We start from the raw sequence: 11,322 nt of genomic DNA, 5'->3' as shown, positions 1-11,322 counted from the left end.
CGTACATACTTAATGTCAAACCTATACTTCTGACAGTTGTTTGGCCCAGTTTCTGTTCCCATTTATACCACCCCGTGTTCTAAGACTTGTTTGCCTGGTTTCTAGTCTTTTCGGAAATGGCCAAATAGCACTTTGGTTCTCAAGCCGTAATTTTGACATGATCAGCTGATCCATAATTCTGAGTAACGATCATAGTGGCCTTCGAACTCATAGCTTTCGCAGAGATAGCAACGCACTTAGATACGTCGCCACCTTGGTATGCTTGTATGTATGTGTATATGCATTAGTGCACAATTATCWGCATTTTTGCGATATAAGCTTGAAAAGCCGCTTAAACATAATACTTTATCAAGTTTCTTGCTAGTTGTTTACAGATCTTCGTTGAGCTCAGTATGGCTTCCTTTAGCGGTCTACTCAGCATACTCTACTTGGTGCTTATTCCTGTCAGTTGTTCCTACGGTCCACAGAATATAATATCGTCTGAGGTTCGTGTGAATTTGTCCGGTCAAGGTGTGGTGATTGGCAATACCAATACTACAGCATGGACTGCTCAAACTTATATGCAATTCCGCGGAATACCTTATGCGGAGTCGCCAAGTGGAGAACTAAGATATAAGGTAATGTAGTATCTCTGAAATAAAGGATTTTTTTTTCGTCGTGTGGTTTTTAATGAGGTTCGCGCGACACATCGCTCGCTGCTCCAATATTCGGTCTTAGTTACCCAGCAGGATCAGTAATTCGTGGAACCATGTATCTGTTTCGCTCCGCGTTTGCTTTACTGGATAATGCTATTTTTTGGTAAGCGCTTTCACTCGCGTCGTTGGCCAGTGACTTGGTCTCCAAGATCGTGCGATTCAGCACCGCTGGACTATTTTCGGTGGGGTTATGTGAAGTCGTTTGTCTAAACAGATAAGTCCGAGATGATTGACGTCATAGAAGAGATTATTCAGCCGATTAATCATGACATACGGCTCCGATTGCTGCAAAAATTGATTGTTGTTGTTGTAACGGTTATCTAATCCCAATAGGTTGATTTTACCCAAAAAACGTGTTGTTTCGACGGGGTCGGACCAAAGGGAGAGGGGTGTCAGATGAGTGGGGTTAGTGGGACATGTAAAGAGGTGGCCATTGTCATGCGGAGACTCATTGCACGCAGAATATATATTAGATATGTCGGGGTCTATTCTGGTTAAGTAGCAGTTTAATCTGTTATAGTATCCAGAACAAAGTTGCGCAAGGGTCACTCTCGTTTCTCGCCGCAATTCGAGCTCTTCGTCTGCAATGTGTAGTGGTTTGACTCCAAGTACGCCATTTACTGAAAGGGAATCAGTGAAGATGTTGATGAAGTTTGTGCCTCTCCGTTGGAGGTCCAAGTTCCTTGAGTTTCAAGAGTTTCTCTAGTTTACGCAATAGCATTTTTTTATATTTTGTTTTTAGCCTCCAGTACCTCGGAAACCATGGTTAACACCACTTCAAGCCAACGACTACGGCCGCATATGTCCACAATTGTTTACATACAATCGTTTGTCGCCTGATAAACTGCAGGGTGATCTAGAGGACTGTCTCACCTTAAATATTTTCACCAAAAAGGTATGTGTATGGTAACAATACATATATTTTTTAATGATCCACAATATTCCCTGATGCGCCAGTTAAACGCAACGCAACCGGTGATGTTCTACGTGCATGGCGGTAGCTTGCAAGTGGGTTTTGCCAGTGACCACCGACCCGATTACTTGCTCGAAGAGGATATTGTGCTTGTAGTGATACAATATCGTCTGGGTATACTTGGATTCTCCGGTACCAAAACACGGGATATGGCTGGTAATTTCGGTTTAATGGATATAATGTTGGCACTTCATTGGGTGCAAGAGCATATCTCAGATTTTGGTGGTGACAGCGCAAAAGTTACTGTTTTTGGTGAGAGTGCAGGCGGTGAATTAGGCGGCGCATTACTGATCAGTCCAAAGACACCACCGTCATATTTCCAAAGGCTCATTATTCAATCGGGTTCAATCGTGGATAAACAATCTATAAATATGGAGGCACCTGCGCAAGTAACACGTGTTTGTCGCGCTTTGAAGTGTGAGCAATGCGAATGTATTTACCGAGCGCAACGGTGCTTGAAAGGCGCGCCAGTTATGGACCTGCTTAAGGCGGCTGAAAGCGTAAGTCTACAATTTTTTTTTTGATAATTTTTCTTACTTTTCACGAAGTATTTTATTGTTTATTGTAAAGGAACGTTATGGTTTGATTATTCGCGATTATTTTGGTACAATACCAGAGCATCCGGCTCAACTGATTGGGCAGACAAATAGGAATGTGTCCATAATGACTGGCTTTACAAAACATGACGGCGCGATTGTGTTAAGCTGTTAGTATTCGCTTTTTTCAGATATTACTCGTATATACAATCGAACTTCCCTTACTCGAACCAACATAATTTAGAAAAAAATTTCGAGTTAGTGAGACTTCGAATTATTGATTCAAGACTGCGAGTTATGGAAGTTCAATTGTATGTGTTATTTCGTATTTACATCTATATTTTTGTGATTTAGTCTTTTACGACGACTTCAAAGTGTCTCATCCCAATCTGAATACCGTTACTGTGGGAGACTTCGCCACTGCCTTGATGAATTGGATGAACGACACCACCGGTTTGACTAATAATGCGATGACGCGTTTGTTATTCCCTGCGGATCTATGGCACAGTGCCGATCATAGGCGCGCTCTACCCGCATACTTCGATGTAAGTCACGTTACCTGTTTCATGCCAGCCATTACTTAACAAATATATACGTTTCCAACAGCTCGTGAACATACTCTTCTTCAAATCTGCAATGTTGGGCTTCACGAACAAACTATTCAAGAAATACGCACAGCCGCCCATCTACTTCTACACTTTCGACTATGCCGGCGAGAAGACGAATTTCGGTTTCGATTTGGGCAACGCACAGTATCCCTTCAACGGCGGTGTACATCATACCGATGAGCTGATTTATCTATTTGCAATGAAGCCACCGTTGAATGTGCAGGATACTGCGATTGCCAAGAAGATGGTAGCACTTTGGGTGTCCTTTGCAACGACTGGCGTGCCGCAGGTCCCGGATGGCCCACTAATATCGCCTATGGAACGTGAGTGAATGCATAATTTCGATTTTTGGCATGGAAACTTACCATCTTTGTGTTTTACAGATAAACGCGGTCCATACTTCCATATCGACGAAGAAATAAAAATGGACGATGATATATTGAAGGAATTTACCGCCACCATTGACGATCCCAATAATAAAAATCTGAATCGCCCCAGTAAAACCTGGTAGAAGCCGCGTATGGCATCTTGGAAGCTAAACCTATACATAAACATACTATATATATTTTTGTTGCTTCCTCTTAATACGTACAAATAAATCTTTTTCTTTATTGTCTGCATTAAGCAAGCGCGTCGCATTTCTTCATCGATTGGCTTAGAATTGGTTCGTTTTGGCTGTGGCTAAATGCCTTTATGGTTTCCCTAATCTTTCTAGCTTGTGTTGTACGGCAAGTCACACCTTTTTTACATATACAAGTATTTGCAGTAGAAGCAAAACGCTAGTGTGTTTGTAAATTCTAGATTTTGCTAATTTGATCGCCGTCCAACTTAACGGTTGGTGTAGGGTTTAAGCCCTTGTTGTGTGAGTTGCAGCTCTGATATACAGTCTTTGTGTCATGCTGTCACTAATTTAACCCCTATTTCTAGTAGTATCACTAACAATACCAACAATAAACACATACACCTACCTTTGGTACCGTCATTTTACTTGATTTTTTAAGCGCTCTTAACTTGGATTTGTCTTTGCTGACGGTCATGGCGGTCTTTGGCCGCTTGTGTCTAAACGCACAAGTCATTGGACTGTATTGTTTTCCTTTTTCTTTGCTATCACTTTTTCTTAATCGAAAGGGATTAAGATTTTCACAAGTTTCATCGAAATAACACGTCTAATCCCCACATACGCTTGGCAACTTGCATGGATTCCGATTGGGTCGTAAATGCATCGAGTGACTAAGGAAGTATTGTGAAATTGCGAAAATCAGACGTAGAAAATCAATGGTGTTTAGCAGGATTTGAAAAATCAATGACAATTGACAGTAAAAAGAGTTGCGACATATTCAAAAGTAATGTCACTTTGGGTTTGAACTCCTCTCTGAAGTTTTTTTTACTAAAGAATGCAGATTTGGCATGGTACAAAAATCAACATCTATCTTCCTTGCTTTGGATCACTTTGATCAATAAATTAATAATTCTATTCAACAGAGAGAACATCGCCTCCTTTGTTCAGGGATGAATTCTAATCTGTGCATAAAAAGGACCCTTGACGTCTACGCCAACCGGGCGGAGGATCACGTACTAACTGTCAATCCGAAGATAACCAAAATTTGTCTTTTCTTATTGCGCAATTCAATCTATTAGAACTATTGCACTCTCGAGCTCTGTCAAATATCTCGGAGTTATCCTAGATAAGCAACTAAATTGGAGATAACATATAAAGAGCAGGGCTTTACACAATCTTAGAATCCGGTACTGCTGCAGAAGAGCTATTGCTTCAAAGCGGGCCTTAATACTCCACATGGTCTATTGGCCCTACACTACTGTCATCCATCCCGTACTGAAATAGATGCAACGAGTCTGGGGATTATGGGCGTATCGAAAACTAAATCAACAAAGGCTCTGAAGGCTCCAAAACGTATTCATCGGAGTTAGACTCGGCGTCAGTACGGGCATGGTTCCATACTCGACCTTTTTAATGATCTCGAAGTAAATTGACGCGTCCGAGAAAAGAAGATACATAATGAATTAAAGACAACATTTTCATAGCCCAGTAGAGAAGAATGGATCATTAGTTCAGTGATCGACAGTACGTTTGAAAAATCTACATATTCAACATCGGATCAACAGGTGAAATAGGAACAGCAACAGCCAGATTCTTTTGCAGTAATCCATACGCAGAAAGTAGCTTCATACCGAATAACTGCAATTCAGTCTTTAAGGCTTGGATAACAGAAGGCGCCATGTGGGTTTCTGCTCTGACTAGCAAATCCATAAACCTTCTAGTGAGGAGCCATGCGGCAATTGATTCTATCTGTAACACTTACAAAGTCTCACTGGAAACAACTCATGGCAGCTGAGAACGCAATACCCTAAGCTGTTGTAGATCATTTAGCTCATTCATGGGTTACTTCAAACAATGAATCTCAAGTCTTGGAACACTAGCAACATAAGTCGTTCCTCAATGTTTCTTTAGAGTAGTGTTGATGGTGAACAGACCAAAAGGCATCTTAGTAATATTGCAGGGCTCATCACAGGGGAGCGACCCTTAAGATCTGGCCTTCGCAAAATTGGTATAGCGAGTATGGCGGAAACATTAGTTGAAACATTAGTTTTGCGAATGTCCAAGCCTCATTCGGATAAGACGGGATTGAGAGTCATTATGCAGCTTTTTTACACTTAAGATCTAAACTTAACAAATTTGGATTAGGATTGCAAAGCTTAGGAGAAGGATGATGAGACGCTGAAATATTACTTTTGGGAATGGGCAACCTTTAGACCGATAGAACGGAATATATTCCACGGCTTTCAATGCCCCAGCTTAAGAGAAATTGGGCCACATGAGGTGGAAAAAAATTAGATATTTTTTCACGGAGTTGTTGAGTAAGAGTTATGATGGCTTGATTGCTGTTGTCTACGGTCTGGCTTCGGTCCAAGATCGGATTTTGATACGACCAAGGATTGTCAACTCGGCCGATTCCTGCCTCCTTTTTAACCAACCAAACAAGGAAACCATTAATACGGATGTGGATTGGATGTTAAAGCTCTAACGCCAATAAAGAAGAAGAAGTTTAATGAATTCGGCGCATTAAAATAACAGTTATAATAAAACATACAGATAAAAGTAGTGCTTGCTGAATAACTCAGTTTCTTAATGGAATCAAAACTTATTTTGAGGTTTGATGATCTTCATTCGATTACTTTCTAACTAACTTGCAAGACGTTGCCGCATGCAACTTTTATGACACAATTCTAAACTGATTTACGTTTATTACTGTGGACCGGAGAGATTTCCTTGCAAACGGTTGCGACTCAAAAAGGGAGAATACAGCTGTATGTGAATGAAGTAGGTATTCAATACATGAAGAACTAGCTGTAGTTGTCTGCACTCGTATGTGTGTAAGTGTTTGCATTAAACATATTTTCAAGCAGATATCCTTTTTTTCTGAGCGCACACTCGCCGTCGCATAAGAAATCTGCACCTGTCTTCGTAAATGAGTCCTGGGTGTTGTCGTTTGCGCTTCCTTTTGCTGGCTTCATTCTCGGCCAAAATGAATGACTGTTAGCTCGGCTGATGGCTCACTGACTGAGTGACTAGTTGTCTGCGCTGTCTGTGCTGCCTTCGCTGTGTGTTGACTGTGTTGTAACCAGCCGCCGTTTGACGCAAGCAGCCTTACAGCGTTCAGCTTGACGGCATTGCGCACAATGATGAGCAATATTATATTAGCCGCTGCAGTAGCCGGTCCCGGACCGATGCGCTGACACGCTGCAGCCGTCCGGTTTTCGTATGCTGCGCAATCTCGGGGTGCCCAGGGTGGGCAATGTGGTAAAAACCATATGCTCGTTGTGCTTGTAATCGTCTGTGACTTTTAGTAAAAATTGCACTAAAATGCGCCGCCTCGCCTCGCCGCGACTGCGCTGTGCTTTTGTCCAGCGCCTCTCCTACTACGAGTTTATGCACAATGCTGGCTGTAACAGCGCGTGTCTCGTGTCGGCGGTTGCCACATGCCACTAGTATGCGCTAGCAGCAATGCCGCACGCATTAAATCGCAAATCACTACACAAACGAAAGTCATTAGCATATTTTAATTTATATACACATATACAGCTGTATGAAACTCCCATATGTATGTGTATGCAAAGTACATCAATATCGTAATAACCAAAAAGAAAAATGTGCAGCTTAGAGCCGAAACGGCTGTTGCACCTTCGACGCGTCTTCGATTTTTTCTGCGCGCTCTTCTGCCGCATTCATCAACACAGTTTTTTTCTTAGCTTTGTTATTGTTATTGTTGACCTGCTGCCACTTTGGCTACACCTGTCGTCAATGCTGCTCCCCTCGCCTCTATTTTTTTGGATTTCGATTTTATTTTCTGTTTTTTTTTTTTTTCATTTGCTCAGTTATGTTTTTTGTTGTACCTGCTGTCTGCGGCGCGTTCTCTCGAGCAACAGCTTTGCTTTGGACGATCGTGCGTGTATTGACCCAATTTTGATATCCCCAATTTTTGTGTATCGTTTTTGTGTGAAAACACTTAAACCGCTTACATTTATTGACTTTAAGGTGAGGCGCATTTGGAGGACATTTGAAGTTTGAGTTTGAGTTGGAAATACAAATCTCAAATATTGACTTTCGTAAGGTAATTCAATAACTAAAGAAATATATGTGTACGACTCATAAATTATTTAGTTCTCGGGCATCAACTCATTCTTCTTCGCATTTGTTAGATTCTTAAGCGCTTAATCGTATCCATGTTGTCGTAGAGCTCATACAGCTGTGGTTCCATCTTCTTCGATATTTCGCTTGCTCCACGCCAAACGTTCGCTTGCAGCCGCACCGCGCATTTGTAGCCGCGTCCCCTTGGTGGACAGAGCCTGCAAGCTTGTAGAGAGCTGAAACCGATTGCCTCTGCGTGGCCCCGTTAGCCGCAACCCTGAGCTCCACACGTCTTGGTTACCTCATATCACCAAAAGTTGCGCAATTTTGCCGGGTTACGTTGAGTAGGAAAAAGTGTAGGGATTCGGTAGCTCGGCCATGGCTCCAACTAACTTCTGCACCCCGCTTACACTTCTTCAGTACTTAATAATACAATAAAAAATGTGTATGGCTCAAGTATATTTTGGAGAAGACTAGTAAGATTTAATTTTTCAGATTTTGGATTGTAATGATCAAATTTCGAACTGGCTAGGAGTATATGGTATAAAAGGGTTTATTAATGATATCTCCCATAAAATGGATTCACTCAACGGCTTGGGATATCAATGAAATTCTTTATTCCTGTGAAAGTACATTCGCTGCTATTATATATGGATCTCGATTTCTTTTGCATGTCCCCCACTGACACGCTTGCAGTAGTCCAGATACTGAAGCCAAGTTTCGACGTCTTTTAAGCATAAATCGGCCTATATTGCTGCAATATCACATTCGATATTCGTACGAAGTTCATCAATCGTCGTTGGCTTGTTGGCATAGACCATAGACTTGATGTAGCTCCAAAGGAAATAGTCTAACTTCGTCGAGGCGGCGATTTGACTGTGCCATTTCGAGAGATAACACGTTCACCAAACTTGGTTTTCTATTAATCGATTGTGACATTCACTGTGTGGCATGCGGCGCCGTACTGTTGGAACCACATATTGCCTATGGAGTCATTAAATTTGGGATGGAAATATTTGGTTATCATTGAGCTGTAGCGATTTCCATTCAGACGGAAGAAGTACGGCCCATTGACGTCGCCGGTCCATAAACCGCACCAAACCTAATTTTTTCGAAATTTGATCGTGACTCATGGAGTATGTATGGATAGCCATTCAGCTAGAAATGAGCCTCATCACTGAAGCTGATTTTTCGATGAAAATCCGGATAATTTTCCAGTTGTTACTCAGCCCAATTCACGAACATACATTGGTAGTCAAGCGGCTTCAGTTCCTGTTAGGATGTAGGTTGTTAGGATGTAGAATTTTTCGCAAAATTCGATTGATTGACAGCTGTATCCTATATTGGCCCGATAGAAGTCGTGCCGACAAATGAGTAACTTCTATGGAAAAAAAGGTTGTGTGGAAAATTTAAGTTCGATATCTCAAAAACTGAGGGATTACTTAGTTCGCTTAAATATAGACGGACAGAGGGACAAAAGAACCGACAGACAGACGGACATGGCAGAATCGACTCAGCACATCGCGGTGCTCAATTATAAGCATATTTTATAGAGTTGAAATGAATAAAGGCCTGATCTTACTCTATATTAATTCCTGGCGTCAGCTAGACTCAAAATAAAGCTTAGATCCTCTATATATGCATATGCATGCATGATGTTAAAACACTTTAATTGCGCATCGAATCGCATTTTGGGTAATTTACCGCGCCACCAAGTCCACTAGGCTTGCACCACTTATTGTCGCGGCAACACAAATCGAACGCGGCCAAAAACCGCCACCTGCCCATCTGCTCTGCCGGGTACCGCAGAATTGCATTTTTTGCAGTTATTTCGTTTGCACTGTTGTAAGACGCATCCTGACCTAAGACATTGTTTTTCTGTTAGTGTAGCAACCTGCTCGCTGCCGCTCGGCTGACAGCGTAAACCAGCAGAATGCTGATGGCCTCCGCTCTTCCGCTATTCGTCACTTGGCTCATTTTTGTTCTGCATTTTTGGCTTCCTTTTACACATTTAATTTACTAAGTTAGTCGTGTTGTTTTTGTCTTCTACTATTTTTTTGTTCTCTCACTTACTGATACGATTATGTATTTTTGTGAATATTTGTGCGGCGTTGTGTTGCGTCTTAAAGGGCTGTCGCGCTTAAGGGACGATTCTGTTGCCCTTTCGAAAAAGTCACCTGCGCATACCGATTGGGCCATTGCTGCCATCATTCTAGTTGCCACTTAATATTGCATACTGTCGTCGTTGTTGTTGTAGCAATTTTTATTCATAGGTGCAGTGCGCAGGACAATGCCAACATGTGGCACAGGATTAGAACGGCGCGTTAACCGCTCGGCGTCTGTTTGTGGTACATCGACTACAAATGGCCTGACTGTGCCCCCATTAAACAGTTAAGCAGCGAAATCAGCTATTGGCACCCTAATCCATTGTACCTCTTACCTAGATTACTAACAACTTTATAATCGTTTCTTTATCCTCGATATTTCTTTGTTATTTCTCGTAGTCATTGTGGTTGGACAATGCATTTCCGCTCGTTTAATTAGTCAAAGTCATGGTAGTGCATTCTAATGGTACTTACTAATTCCGCCCGCATAGCGCAGAGCCACCACTTGCTTATGATGTTTGACAAGATGTATTCAATTTTAGTGTAAACCGTTGAAAGGGTGCACGTGCGTTTAGTTGGACCGGGAAAGGCTGCCAATTGATGGGGGTACAGGTGTTCAACGCGGCTGCAGATGGTTTTCTATATATTTTTTTCCAAATATTTAAGAAATGTAGTTTAACGGTAAATTCTAAGCAGTTAAAATTCGACGAAAAGCTTGTGAGATCTTCTCTGGAGACTTGTAACTAATTTTGAGATTACGTTCGTTTGGGTTAGATTAATCTAGGCCAGGTTAAATTCTCGATGATAACAAGGATTCCACTTTAATAACTCAGAACTCCGGTCCGGTAGAGTTAAGTTAAATGGTCGATTCTAACAGGAATCTCACTTGAACAGCTTACAATGTTGCTGCCTTGAGGTATCTAGAACACCTATAAAAAATAAAACCAGGAATTGATGAAATGCAATGAGCCCATTCATCAATGTCTTGAGACGTCTAATCTCAGACTCAGGTATGTCTTCCTCCAAGGTATGACTATCGCGATATTACAAATTCAGTTTTGAAAAAGCTGGATAAAGGGGAGGGAAGGTCTCGAATTCTATCATATAACTTTGATAGCTTGCGCCCGACAAAATATTTAGCCACTCCGAGCGTAAACCTATTGGACAATATCCAGTAAAAACTTCTACGATTGTGGCGAGACAAACAAGGCCTACTTGCCTCAGTAGATCTTCTACGTTCTGTTCTAGAATTTATTCACAAGTATCGGGCAGTCACGCAGAGGCTGGTGTCGATCCGCTAGACGTGCACAAGTTCAATAGGTCCAGTGTTAGAGCACTAGATGACATCGGGGATCCAACTAGTTCATATTCTCCCTTCCTACCTCATCGAGTTTGCAGTTTCCAGCGATTCCGCCATGACCAGGCAACCAAAACAGTGAAGTTAAATACTCTTTGTTTAACTTTGGGTGTAAAGATTGCATGCTTAACGCGAGTAGTTCCTCTGCTGCCGCAGTGAATGCTCCAAGTCTTCAGGATTTTTTTATTAAAGTGTTGTAAAAAAAATTAGAAACACTACGTATTAGTTATAACTTAGTTTTACTTAAAGAATGTCCCTGTCGGCTCTTAAGAACGTAATCCTTCGGAGAGAGGATACACATTTTGTATTTCACTTTTCATTGGAAGCAGCAGGAATCGTATGGCTGGGATAACAAAGTCAAGGGCTGCAAGCCAAGGACTGTCAGCATTATCGTGTGATC

The 11,322-nt window shown here is 41.7% G+C and overlaps 1 protein-coding gene across 1 annotated transcript; it reads left to right on the top strand.

The window, feature by feature from the left end:
• Window positions 1-368: 368 nt before the first annotated feature.
• On the top strand, window positions 369-3,425 carry LOC108967758 (glutactin-like). Its single transcript, XM_018931371.1, has 7 exons — window positions 369-617; window positions 1,438-1,590; window positions 1,653-2,168; window positions 2,239-2,374; window positions 2,559-2,749; window positions 2,811-3,135; window positions 3,196-3,425. The coding sequence occupies exons 1-7, from the start codon at window positions 393-395 to the stop codon at window positions 3,321-3,323; spliced, it is 1,674 nt and encodes a 557-aa protein (XP_018786916.1). The 5' UTR covers window positions 369-392; the 3' UTR covers window positions 3,324-3,425.
• Window positions 3,426-11,322: the final 7,897 nt, after the last annotated feature.

This window comes from Bactrocera latifrons, unplaced genomic scaffold, assembly GCF_001853355.1.
Source record: "Bactrocera latifrons isolate USDA-ARS-PBARC rearing strain unplaced genomic scaffold, ASM185335v1 scaffold_199, whole genome shotgun sequence".
Lineage (NCBI taxonomy): Eukaryota > Metazoa > Arthropoda > Insecta > Diptera > Tephritidae > Bactrocera > Bactrocera latifrons.
Note: the sequence above shows the minus strand (reverse complement) of the source record. Positions and strands in the feature narration are given on the sequence as shown.

Excerpts from the sequence above, each read along its gene's own strand:
- LOC108967758 (XM_018931371.1), top strand. The coding sequence starts at position 393 with ATGGCTTCCTTTAGCGGTCTACTCAGCATACTCTACTTGGTGCTTATT. Across the intron at positions 1,591-1,652 it reads TAAATATTTTCACCAAAAAG|TTAAACGCAACGCAACCGGT; the intron begins GTATGTGTATGG and ends CTGATGCGCCAG. Across the intron at positions 2,375-2,558 it reads CGGCGCGATTGTGTTAAGCT|TCTTTTACGACGACTTCAAA; the intron begins GTTAGTATTCGC and ends TTTGTGATTTAG.